At 39.5% G+C, this 22,734-nt stretch overlaps 1 protein-coding gene across 6 annotated transcripts in view; it reads left to right on the top strand.

Moving 5' to 3' along the window:
* The window catches only part of tbc1d32 (TBC1 domain family, member 32), a 104,883-nt gene that overhangs the window by 62,052 nt on the left and 20,097 nt on the right, over positions 1-22,734 (top strand). For 3 of the 6 annotated variants that reach the window (XM_085770337.1, XM_085770336.1, XM_085770332.1), the window contains exons 28-30: positions 6,594-6,677; positions 17,172-17,250; positions 20,613-20,749. In XM_085770337.1, coding sequence (XP_085626463.1) covers positions 6,594-6,677; positions 17,172-17,250; positions 20,613-20,749 — 300 coding nt within the window. The remainder of the gene's footprint in view (positions 1-6,593; positions 6,678-17,171; positions 17,251-20,612; positions 20,750-22,734) is intronic. The other 3 variants (XM_085770335.1, XM_085770334.1, XM_085770333.1) reach the window with 3 other exon arrangements.

Genomic DNA, 22,734 nt, shown 5'->3' with positions numbered 1-22,734 from the left:
TGGATTGAGCCGAGGTCTACCGGTCGTTGCGAGAGTATACATTTTAATGATATAGTCTGGCTTGTCAGGCTATTGGGGCGTTGTGTAGCTCAGTGATTCCCAACCAGGGGTACGCGTACGCAGGGTTTTATGTAATTAAAAAAAACACCTTTATAGGTGCTTTTGATTAAAATAAAAATGAAATAATGTAACGCCCCTCAAAAAAATAAGCTGTAAGGGAAGCACTGCTGCTGTATCGAATGCGGTATCATATTGAATATTTTCCTGGGTATCAGTATCGAGTTTGAAATTTTTGTAGTAATGTGGAGACACTTTTGTCCACGGCAAACACAAAAACAGCCAGGAACAACTAAAATGCAGGAGAATTCATGTAACATGTCTTCGTACAAATTAAAGAGAGAAATTAAAATGATTTTCATTTCATAATCAGTTGTATTACGTTCTACGTGACCACTTTTGTAGAATCATCAGCACATACAGTATGACTGAGGGGCTATTCATGGCACGGCAAAAAGGCTCAGGGGTACACAAGACCAAAAAGGTTGGGAACTGGTATATAGCTCACTGGGTTATCTCTACCATCCTGTCAATAAAAGGCAAAAAGCCCCCAAAAATACCTAAAAACAAATCTTAAATTCTCACATATGCAGCATATATCAACATTTCTTGATCAGGAATAATCCTTTGAAATGTAGCATCTTGTTTTCAAGGGGTCCTTAACAACAAAATAAAACACAGTTAAGCAAAAACTAACTAACATAAACTAACATAATTGACAAAACAAGTCAACAATAAAATCATGACAAGACAAAATACGGAACAAACAAATGAATATATCAAATTAAACTTGGTCGATTATGTCCACACATTTAGAATGAATATGAGTTGAAGAGAAAGAGGTAGATAAATAAAAGCTTGTAAGAATGAATTATTAGCAATAATAGCTACAAAGCTACAGTAACAACCATGAGTTTCTTTTATGGACTACAAGCAGGACAAGTTTTACTGTCTTCACAGACTTTAATTAACATATCAATGCTCTCTCAACCGCAGATCATTAAACAGCCAAACTTATCACAAGTTCGCTGCAGCAGCTCTGCTCTCCTCTCTCTGAGTGACTCCATTCGTTGAGTTTCGTCGGAGCTCTCTGTGCCTGGAGCAGCAGGGGGGGAACGACATCTTATTTCACTATAACTCCAGTGTAAATTCAGCCGCCTTCACCACAGTTTGCAGTGTCGAGGCTACTTTCACAGACAGAGGAAGAAAGACTACAATATGTATGTGTCTTGGAGAGATGGATGCATTTACACCTTTTCAACCTCTTACCAAGATGGTGCAATCATTTTTTTCCCCCTATTTCTCAATTGCTCCTTGGGCTTTTTTTTATTTTTTTTTATTTTGAGATCTCTGCTGCTGTCTAATCTGCCCACGACTCACGGGGTGAAATGTAAACAGAGTATTTGTTTCCATCATAAAAGATGATAGCAGTGTGAAACTCTATCATAAACAGAAGGGCAGAAATAACCAGGCAGTATTAAAGGTTATGGTGGTGATAATGGCAGATGAATACAATAATCAATCAGCTGTGAGTGATGCAGTGTAAAATATATGTTCTACAATAACAATACACAACATCACAGCTTACAATAACTATGCTTTTTCTAAAACAAGAGGAGCAGCAACATATGGTTCCTAGAGACCGTCGTGTCGACCAATCAGCACCACTCTGTCAGTCCAAACTCAAAAGTTTGGACACATCTTCTCATTCATTGTTTGTTCATTATTTTCATGACTTTCTACATTGTAGATTCAAAATGAAGACATTAAAACTATGAAGGAACTAGGGCTGTTTTCGACTAAGGATTTTCATAGTCGAATCTGATTCGTCAGATTTTGCCGTAGTCGACTGATCGTCGAACCTTTTTTTTTATTTTTATTTTTTTTAGATAGCGATACCGTTTCAAACAAAAGAGCTAAAACACCCCAAAAAATATGGTAGGTGTAAAACAAATACCTTTATTTATTTTCCACACTTTGGATGATTTTTAGTAGCCATTGTGAGCCAGTATGCGTTTATGTTACGTTGCCCTGGACAACGCTCCTTTTGCTCGGACTGTGAGTGGCAAATCAAAGGATAGCGGTGGTCGTGGACACAGAGAAACCGGGTAAAACATGTAGTATCAAAACAAACGGAGGTCAGAAGGACTCGACAATCCGTACATTACGTTAATCAATCCTGTAACACACAGTGTGACCGCGGCACCGGCAGAGAGACAGACAGGCTGCAGAGGGACGAGATTACAGCTGTGACTCCCGACACTGATGGTGCGTTCATTACAACTCGGAAGTCGGAAAAAAAACAAGTTCCTCTTCTAAAAAACTCTGACATGTCAAACTTTAGGATGTGTTAGGGACTAATTCATCTGTCTAACCATCAGAACTATTGACACTTGAAACGGTAAACACAGCTGATCCATCGAAAAAAAAAATCACCGCTGGAGTTAATTTATTTTCCGTGATTGAAAGCAGGTTCTTGAATGTAACTCGGTCAAAGTCAGATGTATCCTCACAATGTTTTGCTGTTCTGTCAGGTCATGCATGATAAATGTTGACAAAGTTAGACTGTCAGACTTCCTTGATTTTAAACTTTGGCGGCTCTGCCCCTCGTCTTTTTACCACTCCGTGAGTGTTCTGCAATGACTTCTGAGTTCTGACTTTGACGGTCCTAATGCTCACCTCCGCTCATTTGAAAAAAAAAAAAAACCTCTGCTCATTTGATTGTGCAACTGCAGTGGGTGATTTATTAATACGTAGTAAGAAGCTAAGACTACGCACACATAATTTTGAACTCTTTATTAACAGAAAGTGTGCAGATTTTGTATCAAAATAGTCTTTTTATAAGGAAAAAAGACATTCTATGTAACAATTTATGCTCAGCAGCCGTGGGCACCCCCATATAGTCAGAATGGTATGGTCTTGGTTAGATTCGACTACGAGGTTCATAGACGAATCAGTCCCCTCCGAATCGAATCGTCGAATAGTCGACTTTTGGAGGTCAGCCCTAGAAGGAACACATAAGGAACTAGGTAGTAAACAAAAAAATGGTAAACAAAGCAGAATATGTTTTATATATTTGATTTTTCGAACTAGCCACCTTTTGCTTTGATGGCAGCTTTTTGCACACTTCTGATTCTGTCATCAGCTTCATGAGGTCCACAGTCTTGAAGGAGTTCCCAGAGGTGTTGAGCACTTGTTGACTGTTTTGTCTTCACTCTGTGGTCCAACTCATCCCAAAACATCTCAGTTGGGTTTAGATCAGGTGACAGATAACACTTTTGTTTGCTATGTAACTCCATATGTGTTCCTTCATAGGTTTAAATGTCTTCAGTTTGAATCTACAATTTTCATTTTCATTTAGCCTCTATTTTAACAGGGAGGTCCATTGAGAGCATAAGGACACCCTGCAACAAACACAATTCAAAACAGAGATTACTAATACATCAATGCAACACAGTGAGAACAGAAATCTATAGTGCAAAATATAATAGAGAACCAGACTAAGAGTAGCAGGAACAAGGCTGAATACTCAGGACAATGTAGAAAGTAATAAAAATAAAGAAAGACCATTGAATGCAAAGATGTGTCCAAGCTTTTGTTACCAGTGTATCTGGCCCAGATGTGATATTCATTCATTGTTTCCCTTTAAAGTTTGGTCTCATTTGACATGGGCACATATAGAAAAGTGCATAAAAACAATGAAAAAGCTTAAACTGAACAGAAACGGAGGTAGTATCAATATTTAACCCTACTGTACCTTTGAAATAAAGAAATAAACATTTTGGGCACACCTAAACCAAGTGCATAAAGAACAAAATAGTATTCACAGCCTGGGCCGCCATGTGAATAGGCCTGCATTAGTGATACCATGGTAACAACACGCAATTAGCGCGTACTGTATTGTAACAAACCTGAAGCAGGAGTGTGTGTGTGTGTGTGCACCTTTTTACTTGTTCATATGAAATGCACAAACTCAGATGAGTCAGAGTGTGAGGTAACAGAGCTAATGTCTCCAACTAGCTCTCTATAAAACTACATGTGTAAATGTTTTAATAATTATAAGAATGATAATGGAAAGAACAAAAAAAATAATTCCATATGACACAATTAGATTATACTACGCAGTGGATTCTCTATTCAACTACATTAGCTGCTGATGTCTTCCATTGTGCTGCAGGTGCACCCAGACTGCATTAATCTAATGTCCGTGAACCTTTTAAGGACTCATCATCACCGCCATTGACAGCCGCAGTAAAATGGCACTGACGCCTACTTTTTTATTTCCCCTACGTAGGAGTAAATAGCGGTGATTCAAGGAGAACAAAAATACATCCAAATGAAGGAGGGCTCACAACCTTGTCATTAATGCACGTACGCGCCGTGATTGCCTCCTTTCATCATCAGCACACTGTTGAACTCGCTCTCTGCTCCGCCGTGCTCATTTAAAGCTTTTCACTGGAAGACTGTGATCAAGATGTATCTGTTGAGTTTCCCTCAGCTGTGGGAAAAAAAAAGAAAAAAACACCATTTGTATTTTGCATGTAATTTTTGCAATTTTTGCAATGTTTGCAATTAATCACGCAAAAAACCTGGCATTATACTTTTTAAAAAAACCTCCAGTGATGGAAATTGTAGCTTTTATAGGCTGACTACTAATGTAACCTACTTCCTCGGCAATTTATTGAACGTTTGCTCTGCTGGGAAGACGCTGTGATTAGTACTTGTGTCTTCGATAGGCGTCTATTCAGCTGCAAGACGAAAATGATTAACTATACTATCTCTTCATCAGAAACACTCGTGATTAGAACTGTTTGCATGTTCAATACCTCACTATCTTGTAAGCCTATTGATTGCTTAATGGCTCTGCCTCAGTCAGCCGAATGCCAATGAGATGAGATGCCTTTCACCGGAGCTCGGAGTCGTGTGAGCGGTTATGATCAGCGCTCATTGTGTGTTTTTTTGTGGGGGGTTTTTTCCCTCTAAACTTGCAGCTTGTGAAATACAGTAACGGTGCGGCTCCACTGGTGTGTTTACAGCAGCGTTCATCACTTTGTTGCAGGTTAAACGGTTGAATAAACACGACTTCACTCACTAACATCCTTTTTCACTTAGCATTTAGACGTGAAACTCTTAATTCCAACATTTGACAGCTGCCTTTTTTTAATGCAGCTGTGATATATCTCACTTCTTCCTGTGGTGACACATGAAGAGTCCTGATTACACAGGACCAGATAAGATCCTATGTAATCAGCTTTAACTGGATCTGGATCTGAAGTGGTGCTGTCACTGTAACGTATTTTAAGTATGTGCAAACGCAAATTAAGATGTACTTATATCAATGAAGGTAGACTATAATATAACCATAATATTTCCCATCACAGCATTGCAAACTACAGCCTCCAGAATGAAATAAAACTGAATGAAAGCATCAAAAACAGTTTGAACAAACAGTGAACATTGAAATGTGTTATAACAATCAACTCACAACAAGATTTTAAATTAGGTATTTCATTTCTGTGCCAAAAAATAAATGTAACACTAAACATCATGTACTGTAGAAGATGTCTTATATTTTAACACCGTTCAGTTCATGTGTATATTTATTCAGTGGCAGCTGCGACCTTGTGGCTTGAAGTGGAAATTGGAAATTAAACAATATGTCAATCACTTTCAGTGGATTCTCCTTGGGTCATGGCGGTGGCTGTGGATTTCACCCCACTCGCCACAATGAGCTGCAATTAGTTGGGAAAAATCATATGTTAAATGAATAAATGGAAATGTAATAATGTATGACCGCGCGTTTGGTTCATGTGATACAGTAAGGATTTTCTCAGCCTGTCATCGGGAGCAGACTGAATAATTTCAGTGGTAATTACAGCTAAATTAAACTAATACATAATGCAAAAAGCAAATACGGAGTTAAATTAGGGATACGATGTGGAAAATATTCTGTCAAATCAGTCTGTTAAGACATTTTATATGCTGGGAAGAGTAGGCCGAGTGTGCTGTAGTCGATGCAGGATATCAACAAAGAAATGTCTTATTCCAAGAATTTAAAGCAGATATTATTGGTCTAAATAATGTCTGTGAAATAAGTCTTAAGTCATTACTTATCTAAGCACCAGACTCTCCTCTGTTCCATATAGATTAAAAATAATCGCAGCTTTTCTCCTGTATTATCTGTGTTACCTCTACAAGCCTCATCACGCAGGGTTTCCCCTCTGTCTCAACAGTTACATCTACAGTACAGTGACAGTGACCGTGGGTGTCGACTTTACATAGCAATGTGATATGAAACTAAAAAAACAAAGCTGTCAGGGTCTGTTCAGGGTCAATGAGGGGCGGTGGAGCTGTAAATTACCTGTAAGCACATTTGCAGAGAGCAGTCTCAGATGTAATGCTATCAGAGATCACAACAGTAAAGAAGCACCATTGTGTCTGATATTTTTGAATTCATAAACCTTGAGTTTACCTTGAACACAGTATTTATTGTAGCTGTTCTGTCTGTGTATGTGTTTTTGTTTCCTTCCCAACAGTTCTTGCTGACCTTCTGGAGAAGGCTGTGGCCCATCTATCCAGCTCTGCCACGGAGTGCTTCTTCTCTCCACCTCAGTACAAAGGTCAGTACAGAAGAGCAACACACTGAGTGTTTTTTTTTTTGTTCTTGACAATTTAGACAAGAGAAAAATAACTAAAGGGCAGAGTGAGCCAGAGTCTCTGTTAGTGGGACGTCTGTTGTTTCCCTCTTGTTACTTTCTCAATTATTAAAATATATTTTGGAAGAAGTGAATAATTTAGTTGTTGTAGCTATTACATAATCATGTTGAAGTCTCTGTCAGGCCTTATTACATACATTTATCATCATCACTGCAGTGCAGTGCTGCTTATGAATTCATACAGTTGACTTTAGGTTAAGTTGTGACACCCAGTGTTTGTGCACAACAACAGACACAATATGTTGAGTCAATGATGGAGGTCGACTTGGAGGCTTCATCATGACATCAGCTTTGTGCTTAAAGGCCTCGGATACTCGGTCATGTGGTGTATGTGGTGTGTGTGTGTGGGGAGGCTGACTCAGGAACCCCTGCAGAGACGTGTGGGAAGACTGTGGAGCAGCTCAGCAAAAAGTTAATGCAGAAATAAACTTCACTATGTTTGTTTTTATAGGGAGAAAAAGAAAACACAAAGAAGATGAGAATTTGGTGTTGGGTTACTGCAGTGATTTATTGAGCTACTGGACTTCACCTGGCGGCAGTGTGGTGGTGCACCGTTCAGTGTGTTTACATGGACTTGAGTATCCTGGTTATGATAAGGTTTTTCAGTTTATGCATCATGTAAACATCATATACCGATTTCAAAAAAACCCAGAAACTCCAGTATCCCCATTTCTCAAGAAACTTGGTTTTGCCATCTGGAGAACTATGAAAGAGAACAGGAAACTGTGGCATGTATACGCCATATCCTGGTGTCTGATCGCTGCCACTAGGCAGGCAATGAAAAAAAACACACATCGTCATATTGTATGTCACATATGTCACACAGTCGATGAAAGGATGCCCTGAAAGTTTGCTCTCCACTCTGAATCCATGAACCGCATTAACATGATCTTGTATCACTATTAACGGCAGCATGGCAGTAGCAGGTCAGATGGCGTTCAGAGGTCAGAGGTGAAGGCATATGTTATTATTGCTCTCTTCCTCTGTTGCTAAATATAAGAATGAATGAATGAGCCGTACTTGCAACATGATCAGCGTTTATGTAACAGTGCCGAACCAGCAAAAACAGATTTCAAAATTGCTGCAATCAGTGTTAAAGAAGAGCTATGTAAGTCCGGTCACTTTTCCTCTTGTTTTGCTAACCCTCCTCCCGGCCATGTGCATTTGTTTACAGCAAAACTGGTGAGAAATCAATAAATAGAACCGTAGATAACGTTATATATCATATACAATGTTACAACATGTATATTTGCGTAGTTTAATCTGTCATTAACAAGAGATTACGGGTTACAGGCGCGTTTGTGTTGTGATGCCACAGAGACGAGAGCTGGGACACCGGTGCGGCGGCTGCGATCTTGCAAAGTTTGTTTTCAGCCAAGTGGAAGACACAGAGCCTCCATTCTCCAAGTCAATCCATTTATTAAACCATCACTATTACTCTGAAGCTGTTTAAGGTAAAAATGTAGCCTAGTTATGCTACAAATCCTGCAGTTAGTTCCTTTTAAATAAACATCACAGTCATCAGAAACCAGGATACTGGCATTCATCATGTAAACAGAGATATTAATAACCAGGTTTCTCTACGGCTTGTAAAAGCAGTATCCTGAATATGATCATAAACGGTATATTGCTCATAACTGGGATACTCAAGTAAACACACTCAGTGTTGAAGACCCAGTAGAGGATATTATAAGTTGTGCAGGTTGTGAAACTTTTGATTTGTGTATATAGACATAGATTTGACTGACACGACCCGACTGCGAGGTCTTCAGTGACCCGCCTTTAAGGACGTTTTCCTACTTGGAAGGGGCGAGTTAGTCAAGTCTTTGTAGCTCGTCTGAATCAGCAGACGGGTGTCGGGGAGGTCTGAAGGACTTGAGCTTCTGGCAAAATGTCAAATGACTCAGGAAAGGAAAGTTTTTTAGCCCCTGACTGGGGATATTTTTCTCTTTGGTGGAGGTCACTGAGGTAGATGAAAGCTCAGCAGCAGCAGCAGCAACAGCAGCACATCTGGGCCAGATGAGAGTCGAGTTTTTTCTTGAGATGTTCTTGAGGCTTCTGAGAAGTGTTGGTCTGTCCTTGCCGAGACAGTGTTGTGTGGAGGTTGCAGTCTGTCTCTGTGGACTCGCAGACTCTTTCTAATTTTCAAAACAACTTCAGCACCATGATAAATAATGTGTTACACTTCCCCAAACCGAACAAGTGAATGATTTAGTACAGGCTGGCTTGTTTGGCTTGCCAGTGGGCTAAACAACTGGAACATACTGATAGTAGCCAGAAAGAAAGGCTGCTAATTAGTGAACACCCAAATCTTTGCAAAGTGTAATTTTCCTGAAGGTACAGAAGAACTAGACATTATTTACATATTTATTTTTTCTACAAAACTACAAAAAAAAATGCAGTTATACCAGGTCATGGTGTCATGACGACGCCCTCCACCTGGAAAAACTTCTTCACAACAAAAAGTCCAAACCCTGTGATACGACATCACTGAGGAAATGCAATTGCTTCCTCATGTTTAATCAGGTTTAGATGATATTTTCCACATTAGCTTAAATAATCACAGCCTCAGCGCTGATGGAGTTTCACTACTTTATGTGTCATTAGTGGAAATACTAAATAAAATACACTTGATGCGACTTGATGTCTGTGAATCAAATCATGTTTTGATGTGTGAGCAATCATCAGGCACTGATTAGTAACATTCATCATAATTCTGAGACTGTCGCTGCTGCCGTGAACTCATACCCAGAGAGAGTCAAGTAAAGTTTTAATATATTAATGTAGAACGAACAGTCAAGACACGTAAAGCAACAACAACTACACTTTATATAAACTTAAAGACGGAACAGAACAGCTGAGGAGGTGAAATGATGCCAGAGAAGATCAAGTTGTAGAGAGAAACTATGCATTTCCTGAAGGAAATACGGTTGAATGCTGAAAGCTGGAAGCTGAATGAGCTGAATACATTTTTGAAACAATGCTGATTTAAGTGAAGAATTGCTGAAGCAATCTTGAAAAGATGAAACGGTGTTGAACCATTACTAATACAACAATATCTGAAGAGTAAAAGTAGAACATAAAATGGAGGCTATACAACTATACTTTACATGAACTCAAGGACGGAACAAAACAGCTGAGGTGAAGTGATATCAGTGAAGATCTTGTTGTGGAGAGAAATTATTATTATTAAGAAAAAAAAAATCCAGACTGAGGCAGTAACTCTAACTATCGTCACCGCCAGGTCCCCGGGAAAACATATTCAAGCAATTACCACGCCACTCAAACACATTTAATTTGTCTCGCTCTTGCAGCGGTTTCATTTTTTATGCAAATGCATCATCGCCTATGGTGACAGCTGGTTTCCAACATAATGACGGTACAAAAAGCTTCTGAGAGCAGTATGTGTTTTATTACCAGAAGTAATAAATGAATATTAACTGTAAAATATGATTAGATATCAATGTCAAAACACCACAATATAAAGGTTAAAGATGTGATGTGGTCCGTTAATCACAGAGCAGCTATTATCAACTATAATCACCGTTTACATTAAATCTAATCTTTTATTTCTATACTTAATATGACTCCACTGTTTTATTCTGAAGTAACATTAATTATAACAGCACATGAGCTACAGACTGCACACTCTGCTCTGTATGAAATGCACAACAAAGGCATCAAATAAAGGGAGGAAACAGGAAGTCTGACTGGGAGTGACAGGTGGAGAAAAAAATCAGCCGCTCTGATTGGCAGCTGGTGATCGTGATTGACATGTGTACGCTTTTTAAAGATGCAGAGATCTGAAAAAAACACAAAGTAGTCTGAGCACTGAGCCATCGAAAAGTTTAAAGCTTTTGTTTTTCACGTAGTCTCCAAAGATGACGCATTTATTATTATTATTATCATTATTTTAGTCTTCAGTGGCAGTCAAGGATATTTTTATTATCTTTGAAATCGTTTAATATCCCTCTGCTAATTGAAGAGTTTCATCAACAACTTCCATAAGACTTTATCTCCTTGTTGTCCACTGTTCCTCTACACACACACACACACACAGACACAGACACAGACAATGCAATCAAGGCTTTAATTGATGCAATCATTCCACTAGATTACCTTTGTGAAGGCTTTAGACTCATATACTTAGGACAAGTTTTCTTTTTCAAGGTCCTTGTCCTTTGTCTTTGGACTGTGCTGATACATTTGTTTCACTAGTTGTTGGAGGTTCAGTTGGGATATCTGATAGCACAGGCAAAGGAAGTTATTTGTCATTTAAGTGCTTTACAGAGGATATAAAAAGAGATGCAGTTGTTGTGTGGGATTGAAAAGGAAGAAAAACACGAGGTAGATCGAACTAAACTCATTCAAGAAGATGAATAAATGGTCTTCAGGCTGAAACTGAACAGGGAGGTTGCAAATAAAAGTTTTAGAGCTGAGCTGTGAGTCGGAGCAAACCACATGTTTTCTGGAGGCTTGTTCCAGATGTGGAGTTCATCATGAAACAGTCAGAGAGTTTTCTACATTGTTAGAAACAGTGGTAAATGGATTATTTCTGCATCAGTGTGATGGAATACTTTCATTTAGGATGACGAGACTTACCTGTGTAGATATTTATTATCCATAGTCAGTTTTCATCTTTAGAAACCCAACTATCTCATGGTGTAAATCAACATTGTGTTTTTCCTGGGGGGTTAATATCTTATCTGTATTTTTTCTGCCATCTTCATCTAAAAGAGCATTTTCCATGGTCGTGGTATGTTAGTGATGTTATTGTATGGTAAATGCAAATATCTCCTCCATGTTCATGTATTCAGACAGATGTCCCTGAGCCACCGAGGAGCAACAGCTGAGAGAATATTTATATGTGAACTATGAAAGAATCCATTCAGATCAGATGTTATGATGATTTAGCAGAGGGTCGTTTGTCAATAAAAAGCAGCGTCTGTGGCGTTTCTGAAGCTGCATTGCAAATAATGAATAACAGTAATTAAAAGGGATATGTGGAATGTGTTTAGAGCACTTTTATTTATTATGCATTTTTCAATAAGGAGAGCAGCTCGTCAGCCACTTTCTTCTTCTCCTTTTCCTCTTCCTCCATTGAAGACTGACATATTTCCCTCGGTGTATTGAACGTCTTTTATCAGAGCTGCCTCTGTTACATCACTACAGAGGCATGTGTCCTTCTCTGGGGGGGCAACGCTGATGAAGAAGCTCAATTCTGAGTGTTTGTTTTAATGATTTATTTATCCAAGTTCACTCAAACACTTCAAAGTTGTTGATTTTTATTTTTTTTTCCACTTAAAGACTTTTTTTTTTAGAAAATCGGCCAAACTTATTTACATAATTTCATTAATACATATCAGTTATGGGGGAATAGTCCTCCCAGGATTTACACACGAGGTTGTTGCCAGTGTTTATATATTATACTTGTTCTGTCCAGGGCCTAAAAATAGATTTAATTGAAGATGTGAGTGATACATAACGTTTATTTAATCAACTTATATAATTAATCTAGGGTAAGCAGCAGCGGAGAACAGGGAATACAGGGTGGCTGCAAAAGAACTGATGGAAACTTTTAACAAATTTGTGAGTGAGAACGGAGGTCAAACAAAGAAAAAGGACAAAAATAAGACCCAACAGACAGGTCTTGTTATGAAACGGTGCGATGAGTAGTTGTAGTGGTTTTGCGTTATTCAGACACATTAATAAAAAACCCAGTAGAGGCCGTCGTATATAATCTCACCCATCAACAAGAACCTGTCATGGAGCTGCTGTTTCAGTCTCTACACATCTCTTCATCGTTTTCAAAGGTTCTCTGGTGTCCTTTCTGTTTCATACTCTCTGTCTCTTTCTGACACACACACACACACACACACACACACACACGCACACAGACACACACAGCTATTCAATTTGACCGTCTAATTCTCCTCCCACCAAATAGCCTCTAAGGAGTCCAGGAACCTGTCAGGGTCTTGTTGAATTCTGCAATCTGCCAGTTACATGTAGTGTGTGTGCGTGTGTGAGTGTGAGAGTGTGTGTGAGTGTGATTGACGTTGACTACAGTCTCAGCCACTCTGCCCTACTCGAGTGCTCCCATTGTGCGGAGAGAACAGACTCATTTGCCAAGTATTAACCTCTGTCAGCCGAGCGTTCTGACTTGTATCTGCTCACCCTTCATGGTCCTGACTCCTGCAGCCGCCCGTCCACCAATCTCATTTAATTCACCCACCTGTCTAAATTGGGCCAAGTGGAAATAAAGAGCGAGAGAGAGAGAGAGAGCACCTTATTTTTTTTTATACGGCTTTAACATCTTAACACTTTCTCATTCAAATGGATCGTTTCACCACACTCTGCCTTGAGTTTTAAACAGACTCGTCTTCACTGTTTTAGACCAGGTAGAGGAATAAGAAACCATGGAAACATTTTAACTTTACTGATGTTAAACATGTGTGTTGTCGTTGTGAGAATGGACAACTTGCTAAAATCAGAGACAACACCAAATGTTTCAGTTGTTTTTGTACACTTTAGATTTCTCCTGTTTTTTGTTACAGCCGTGGCTGCTATGCACAATTTAGATTTTACATAAAAACACAATGTAAGGTATGATACATTTACATAGATAAATTAAAGATAAATTCATGACACACAACCTCTTTGGATTGACAGAAAAGGTTTTGTGTCCAGTTCCTCGACAGTGTTTGAGTTGTTGTTATAGTGTCAACCTGACAAGTGGTTTTATTTAAAGGGGAACTATGCAAGTTCAGTCTCTTTTTCACAGTTCAGTTTTTGCCCCCCCCCCCATGTGCATTTGTTTTCAACAAAGCTGGCAAGTATATGTGTATATTTGTTAGTGGTGCAACGGATCAATAACCTCATGGATCGGATCGGATCACGTTTTTTGAGTCAAGGATCGGATCATTTTCAGATCGGTTGGAACAAAAACCTGCAGCCACACCAGCTCTTCCTGGAATAGTTTGGATGTGCCTGGCCTAAGTTTTCCCACTCTACGCGGCACGCACAACTTTTTTTTTTCCATCAACCGATTTGCGGACCACTTGTGTGCTAATCCATGAAGAGTAATCGAAACGGATGATGGATCAACAACGATCCATTGCACCACTAATATTTGTGTAGTCTTATCTGTCATAAACAATAGATTACGGGTTATGTAGGTGTGTGTTTGTGTCGTGGTGCCACCGAGACGAGAGCTGGGAAACAGGGTCGGAGGCTCTGATCTTGCAAGATTGGTTGTCGGCCAAGAGAATGGAAGCATATAGCCTCCATTCTCCCTGTAATTTAACCATCACATTTGCTATGAAGCTATTTAGTTAAGGTAAAAAAAAAAAAATAAATCTTGTCTCTCTCTTTAAATTGAGGCTTAAAAAGGAGAAAGGGATCTGATATTTCATAAAAGAATCTGAAAAATGAAAACTCATATGTGCAACTATTGCACAAATATTCCTGTGTTTAAAACTTGACTTTTAAACACAGAGTTTAAAATCGCACATTTGCAACTTTTTTATACCAAGAAAAGACATACAGTATCTAAAATAATAATAATTCTCTTATTTCTAAAACCAACTGAAAAGTTTGATAAGATATTCCGCTGCAGGTGAGATACAAAACAAGCAACATCTTTCCAATTATACAAAGTGTAGATATTTTTTCTTCCTTGATTTCTTGCAAATGTGTTATTTCATAATGTCGGAGAATATTTGAGTATTTTTCTTGTCAATTTGCAACTTTAAACTCATAAAATTCTTTTTTTTTGTAAGTTCTACATTCAGAACTTTACCCTCTGTCTCTTCCTGCTCGATTTTTATTTAACCTTCAATAAAAACCTAATCCACTCCTTGGAGGAGATTGATCTTGGAAACAGCAGCTACTTTAAAAAACTCAAGATCCACTGACTCACTTGTTCTGGAGCTTTCAGCTGGGTCATTGTGTCTTTTCACTGTGAACGAAAAAAAAAACCCAATGTCAACTCCACATTTATCTTTAATGCTGCACAAATAGTGGATGTGCTCACTCACACGGCTCCTTGTGTCGACGTTGTTGTTGCACTCATCTCAAAGGATTTCCTCTTAATGTGTCTCATAACAATGACTCACTCTCCCTGAGCCTTTAATTCTGCAGGCTGCTTTATTGTGAAGGCTTTGTTTTAATTCATCTTAAGCACAGAGGATTGTAACCGTTCTGGAAACGGAGAGCTGCAGATTTCCCGACATCACTCTTCATAACTTTTCGCTCGTCAATTAGGAGCAGGTTTTCATAACTGATGTCACAGGTGCGTCGCACGAGCGGCGTCTTTTTGACGGTCGGCTTCATCTTAACAAAAGTTAAATGATTGTGATTACAGTTATTACAAAGTGTAAAATAGACTCCGGTGGCACAAAGCTGGAGAGAAAGGGAAGGTGGGAGAGGAGTGGAGGAGTTAGTGAGTGAGGGAGGGAGGGAATAAATATAACAAGAGAGCATTCATCTTCATTAGACAGTAATTGCCATCAGCAAGAGGTTTTTAGAGATGTTAATATGTGAGGAGAGACGGGTGAGAGAGGAAACACAGAACCAGTTGCTGCATCGTGGCCTCGTCAGAAGCGATTCTCTCTCAATTAATGCAAGATTTGAAGCCCTGTTATTAATCTACATTGTCCAGCTGTGATTTTTCAATAGTAACAATATTGAATTATCGCCTCGATATGTAGATTACAGCCAGGCGGATTATTGTGGTCCCCATGCACCCACCATCCCTTCGATACGATATTTCTGCGCCATTAGCCTGTAAATTGGATTTGAAGTTTATCCTGCCACGCTGGGTAATACCTCTGCTCATCACAAACTGTCTGAAGCAGGGGATGCATTAGCACAAATGTAATAATATTCAGTATCGCCCTCCTCTTCCCCCCCAAAGTCAGGAAAGCAGTGGAAACGTCTCCCAAAACAAAATATCGCTCCCGCTGCAGTTTATTGCTTCATCCGTCGTTCCCCTCTCCGCAACAATTACAAACTGTATCTCCGAAAAACTAATATATTTTTTATGATTCTGCGCACTTAATGGTGCTAAGTAAGAGCCCATGAGAACAGCTGGGGAGTGATAGAAAGATTTAAAGCTGCCTGGTTGCTCCGGTGTTATTCAGCTGCTGTAGTAGGAACTCAGACTCCGACTCACACACAGATCCAGTCCTCAGATAAAGAGCTGTCTCTCTCACACCGCTTCAAAATTTCAATTGTTTTTTTTTTCTTCCAAAACTCAATCACACTCCTAAAAAAATAAAATGAAATCATGAGGTGTGACTCCACCGCAGTGAGAAAAAGACTTAGCAAAATTACCCGAGCCACCTTGACACAGCAGCAACTCGCAAAAAAACATCACAGTTAAGTTATGCAGGATTTTTACCTTAAAGGGATAGTTCAACATGTTGGTAAATTAGCCCATTGCCATAATCCCTATAGTTTTAGGAGTAGGTTTGTTACTTTTAATTGTTGGTGCAAGCTATTTTTAGCACGGCGGAGCAGAGCCGCGAGCTGCTCAGAGCTACGCTACGGAGGCTAATGGGATTTCTTGGTTTCCTCATCAAACTCATCAAATACACAATCCAACAACTCCAAAACGCAATGAGATAATATCGGAACGGAAAACCAAGAAATCCCATTAGCCTCCGTAGTGTAGCTCTGACCACGCTCCGCCATTCATAAAATAGCTTGCACCGACGATTAAAGTTAACAAACCTACTCCTAAAACTATAGGGATTATGGTAATAGGCCAATTTGCCAAAATGTTGAACTATCCCTTTAACTATGCTACATTTTTACCTTGATTGATCAGCTTTGGAGTACTAGTGCTGGTTAAATCAATGACTTGTAACTTGTTCCAGGGAGAATGGAGGCTCTCTGCCTTCCACCTAGCGTCTCTTGGCTGAAAACCAATCAGAGCCTCCGACCCGTTGTCCCAGCTCTCGTCTCTGCGGCACCGCCACACAAACCCGTGATCTCTTGTTTATGACAGATAAGACAACACAAATACACACATTGTAACATATGAATGGATTGCTTTCTTGCCGGCTTTGTTGAAAACAAAACGCACATGGCCGGAAGAAGATTTAGCAAAACAGCGGAAAAGCGACCAGACTTACACAGTTCCCCTTTAAACGCAGATGGCTGCTGTTAAACGGCCAACTGCAGAATCACCTGGCAACAACATCACAACCTGTAGCACCTTCACAAGTTCTAAGTCATGATGCGTCGCCATCTTTCCTCCGTCTGCGCCCTGTCATCCCACCTGTTAGTGATCTCTAAAAACTCCCGTCCCATATCATTCCCACTCTAGGCGCCAGGCCTTGATGCTTGATAACGGCCACCTCTCATCTTTAATCTCCCTGTTTTTTTTTGCAGCAGCAGCAGCAGAGGAGAAGAGCGTGAAGAGTGCTGTATTATCATCTGTGGAACAGCTGGGAATCAACATCTGTCTCAGGTATGTGAAGTGCTTTTCTTCAGCCTTTCGACCTTCATTCAATAAGAGTCTTACAGCAGCAGTAGCAGTCAGTGTGTGTGTGTGGGGGGGTTGAACCTGCTGCGTGGAAACTCTTCAGACCGACTCTTATGCTGAGCAGCTAACTGGAGTGTTTACTGGAAACTGCTGCTGCTGTTCAGATGTTCAGGCACTTCAGGATCTGTGTAGGTGTTGGGTGACGATGTAATACTGTAATGTTTTGAATTATCATTTATTTATTTTTTTTAATGTGTGGGTGTTAAGGGGCTAAATGATGGAATCAACATTTATATTATAAGTAAGTAAGTATTATATAAATTACAAATCAGTTATTTAGGAGATGTCAGGGACTCATTGCAGAGTTTATCGGCCTAATGTTTCCAGACGCATTGCAATGGTAGAAAAATGGTTTATGGGATGAATGGTGCTTATCTATCTATCTATCTATCTATCTATCTATCTATCTATCTATCTATCTATCTATCTATCTATCTATCTATCTATCTATCTATCTATCTATCTATCTATCTATCTATCTATATTTTATTATAGATTAGCTCATTAATCAAGAGTTAAACATTTAATACTTTTTAAATTTAATAACTCATTAGTGTCAATGTAGGAAGAATACTTAGTGAACTGCGTATTTAACCAATGTTTAATATTGTGTATTTCTTATAAAGTGTCATTGAAAAAAATTAAAATTAAAAAACAAAATCACAGACATAAATAATGAACTCTGCACCTAGAATCAGAAATACGCATAAACTCACTCTGTGCATATTTATTGTTCAGATTTAATTAACATTGTTCATTTTCTAATTGTGCACAGTGATTTATCCTCAATAATTAGACATTGAGTAGACTCAGTGGTTTGCATATGAATACCTCCGTACCTCTGCAATACCTCTGTAATTGACTGTAACTCTGGGTTTTCAGTCAGTTGATTTGAGTTTCCTGAAGGTAATAACGCAGCTACGGCAGCAGAGCTCCACCATGGACCTACATTTAATCTTCCATTTCCATTTCCCCATCAGCTCGTTGAACTTACAGCCGACAATTTGACTGTCAGAGCTCACCTGTGAACCTCATCATGTAGTGTAGTGCTGCCACTCCACAGCACAGCACAGCACATTACCTTCAGGCTCTCATTTTTCCAATTTCATTTTATCCCTAAGCTCTGTAAAAAACAACAACAACAACAACAACAACAAAACATGGCACGCATGTTCCCAGTTCTTTTATTATAAATACCTGTTTGTGTGGGGGGAAATAGTTTATGCATGTTGGTTGTGTTTGCAGTGCACATTATTCATACACATGGCCTCAGGTATTGGTTTCTATGTCCCAGAAGTGTAGAAGAAAAGGAGTTTTTGTTTTCTCTTTTTCTTGGAGCCCAAATGTGCTCCACAGATGTACAGAGGGAGAAGGTTGTCGCTGAAGAGACAGAAAACAGTTCTTCCAGACAGATAGGAGATTAGAGTAAACTGTGCAGAAGGACCGACGACCTACAGTACAAAGATGCGTCCTTCAGAGGATCTGAAAACTCAACTGAGGTGGTCTGTGCTCTGTACACTATTTTATTTTTTTGTATTCAAGGCAACTTAAACTGAAGAGTCACGATGTCCCTCTCTGCTCCTACGACTGAACTCCCCATACCTTGCCTTCTCCTGAGCACGAAGCCGGTGTCTGTCCTTTACGTCTCCACCGTTAGGACCTCTGACGTGCTCTTACTGTTCTCTCGCTGCTCGTTCTCGTCTTTAACGACGCGCCGCTGCTTCGTTACAGACTGGATACGACTCTTTCCTCGACATCTCTTTCCCCTGGAGGGAGCTGTGCAGCTGAAAAGCTTCAGAGCATGTTCTGATAGACAGTGTGTCGTGTTTGCACTGCAACAGAACACACACACACACACACACACACACACACACACACACACAGAGCAACATGTTTTAGGATTAAGAATTGTTGGAAAAGAATTTATAACTACTGTATTCTTTGACTTAATAAGTGTCAGTATGACACAGAGTTAAATCACACTGTGTCTAACTTGAATGTAGTTTTGATGAGTCCTATTGGGAATTGGCATGAACCCTCAGTATTTCTTTCTCTCTCAGTTGAAAGTTCAGTAAAATACAGTCGGCAGGCAATTTATTAGCTTCTCAGTTCTTTTCTTCCATTTATTGACAGATTGACAGGACTGCATCACATATACTGTACCACAAATGTCCTCTTCTACTGCATCCCAAACGTCTTATTGGCTGGAGTCAGATCTTTACTTTAACTTTCTTAGAAGATGCTAAATTGTGGCCGTAAACGGTGCATGCTGTCAGCAACAATACTCAGACAGACTGGATAGTGATTGGTACTGGGGGGGGGGGGCAAGACCCCACACCCCACACCCCACACTCTGCTGCTTTAGCTGAAGTCAATACTCTTGACAGCGTCTCATTCGTGTTCTTTGCTCTTGTATCTCTTCCACCTCAAAGTTTAATGGACTACAGACTTTTACAGTCTGAGAAAAGTCAGGAGATTTTTTTGTGCGAAGTAAATGGAGTGTGTGGAGATCAGCCACTGACACACTCAGACATCCTGCCCTTTGGCTACATTTGAATACTTCCACTAGTACACTTGCATTATACTATGTTCTTTCTTCTGTAGTTTGTTGTGTAGAACAATGGTTCTCAAAGTGGGGTCTGGGGGGTCCTTGAGAGGGTGCAAGGGGTCCCCAACTTTTTCCCTAATTTTTTTTTTTTTTTAGAAATTCTATGACTTTTTTCCCCCAGAAATATTACATCTTTTCCCAGGATTTCTCAAATATTTTCCAAATATTCACTCCATTGGTCCTAATTTGAACGTACATTGAAAAGTAACAATTTTCCGTCTGTCAGTGTGAACACGCTCAAAGTAAGTGTAAGTACGGAAGTGTGTGAATTGAGACACGGCACTGGTCTGACATTGACAATCATGTCTTCTAAAGTTTTATATGAACATCAGCTGAAGCTGCTGAACAGTCTCTATGGTTTCCACTCTGCTGCAACATGACTGGACTGGTTGGATACAGTAAGTGCATGACCAGGTGTTCCTAATAAAGTGCCTAGTGAGTGTATACAGCAGTATAAAACAGGCACGATGGGAGTTTAAAGAAAAAAATAGTGGCTCTGAAAAATGATTAGACTCATAAAGTCTTATTTCATTTGATCTTCCAGAGCGGCTGAGTGTGACACGGAGCAGAAAACAGTCTCACAGGAAGTCGTGGATTTTTTAGCAAAACAAAACCCCCGATGCAAAGTAAAGGGAATAAACCAGATCTCCTTCATGTTTGTTTTGTCTTATCCCCACAGGTACGGCAGCTACCTCAAGCTACTGAGAGATGACACCGCTGCTGCTGCCGCCGCCGCCACGCACGACTTAACGCTGCTAATGAAGCACATAAAGATCTTCTTGTCCTCGCAGAGAGTTAAAACTTCCTCGGAGCTCTGTATCCTTTCCTGGGAGGCGCTGTACAGTAGGAGGAAACACTGCAGCTGTAAAATAAGAGAAAGATATTCACCTCTGTGGTGTTGTGTACATTTTCTCTGGCAACACTGGTTGTATATATACATTAGTGTTGGATCTGTGTTATAAAGTTTATAGCCTTAAAAGTAATCTAACACTGTTTCCAACATGCTTCACATATTACCAGAGAGCTACACCAAAAGGGAAATGTAAAGTATATTTACATTATCTACACATTTGTTTCTAGAATTACAGCTTTAAGAGTCACATGACAGTAGAAATGAGGTTTTATTACATTTCATTGTCAGGTTGTAGATGTGCCTGCCGTGCACAGTGTGGGGGGAAACCCACGCATCATAAAGTTTCTTGAATCTCATAACAGACTGCAAATAATTGTAATAACTGAGTAGGATGATATTACAGCAGTGAGTGCTGCCAAATGTGTAAAATCAACTTTCATTTTCTCAAACACAGAAAGAAGACGAGCAATCTGAAATAAATTGACTCTTATTGTATTCTAAAACGAGCAGAAAGTGAAGTGCAATAGCTCACTGTTGGCAATGCAGACTAATACTTCCACATGCTGATAACCCATGCCTGTCTTTACCTAGAGAATATATATATATATATGTAAATGTAGAGTATATGTATATAGTTCTGATATTTTCCCGCTATTAATCCACAGCAGAGGTCAGAAGAGCAGCGTCAGTCTCCACAGACGTGTCCACCTCTGTCTGACCAGCAGCTCTCAGATCGTTTTCATTTTTTATTCTGAACTGAACAGTTCAGACGTCTTTTGTCCCCGATAGCGACTGATATTCTTCCTCCTCTCTCTTCTTTAGAAAGTTTCCTTTTGTATGTGGACAATTGAGACACGAAAACAAGGAGTGGAGATAACGCGTCGTTCCCCCGCACACAAATATAAAACACGCTGACATTTTCTCTATAAAGGAGCAATAACAGAGAGGCCGCGCTGACATTTGAGCTGATACGAGGAAGTTGGATGTGAACAAGCTTCTTTTATGCAGGGTGATTAGATATCATAGCTGCATGCATATGTCCTACACTTCTGTTATGCTGGAGATACTGATAAAGATTTCCAGCGAGTCCTGGTAGGTTTAAATAAATAAATACATCTGATTCCAGTAAGACCAGTAGCTATACGTATAGTTCAGTTAAAGTAATGATCATCAAAAACAAAGCATTGATCTTAGAGGCAGGACGTGTCAGTATTCTTTTAATGTGAGCTTTTCCAGTTTCATTCATGTTATTGAGTGACGGTGGATGGAAAAAATGCCCTGGTTCTCGTGGGGGCTCATCGTTATTCATAATTCTTTATCATTCTAAGTGATGTCTTGACAGAGTGTATTACAAATGGATGAGACCTGTCCGTCAATCAGATTCAAAAGAGCATGTAGTGAGGTTTCACTGATGAGTTTGTTACTGAGGAACGAGCCGACGTTTTTAAACAACCAGCTCATACTGTTGCGTTTCCTTTACTGTACCCCCCCCCCCCCCCCAGAGCTTTTAGCTACAGCCTGTTATTTTGTCTCATGAGTACAGAATTAGGTCAAAATAACCCTTATAGATAAAAAAAAAGACATGTGGTTCCAGCTCATATGTGAAAACATGTTAAAAACATGCAGAGAGATGTGGTTTCTGAAGCTCATTAAAATACCCAATGGGATTACATGTGTTTAAATTCTCATATGAAACCCATAATAAATCAGGTAATAATTGTCTGTTATATGGGCAAGATGAAAAAGTGGTTTTACACAAAGTGATGCTCACAATCACATCATGTGAATACTGATTAGTTGGATAAAGCCTCAGATTTTGTGTCTTAAGTCAAGGTCCACTTACTAGCTCTTCCTGGGGCTTTCAGTTGCATCTCAATATGTTTCTTAATCCTTCATGCAAATGAGCAAAGTCTTGAATGGAGTTTGTTCATCTGCACCTTGGCCTCAG

The sequence above is a fragment of the Trachurus japonicus genome, chromosome 24 (genome assembly GCF_045865225.1).
Source record: "Trachurus japonicus isolate A0001 chromosome 24, Traja_1.0".
Taxonomy (NCBI): Eukaryota; Metazoa; Chordata; class Actinopteri; order Carangiformes; family Carangidae; genus Trachurus; species Trachurus japonicus.
The sequence above is the reverse complement of the archived record's forward strand: the minus strand, read 5'-3'. Positions and strand labels throughout refer to the sequence as shown.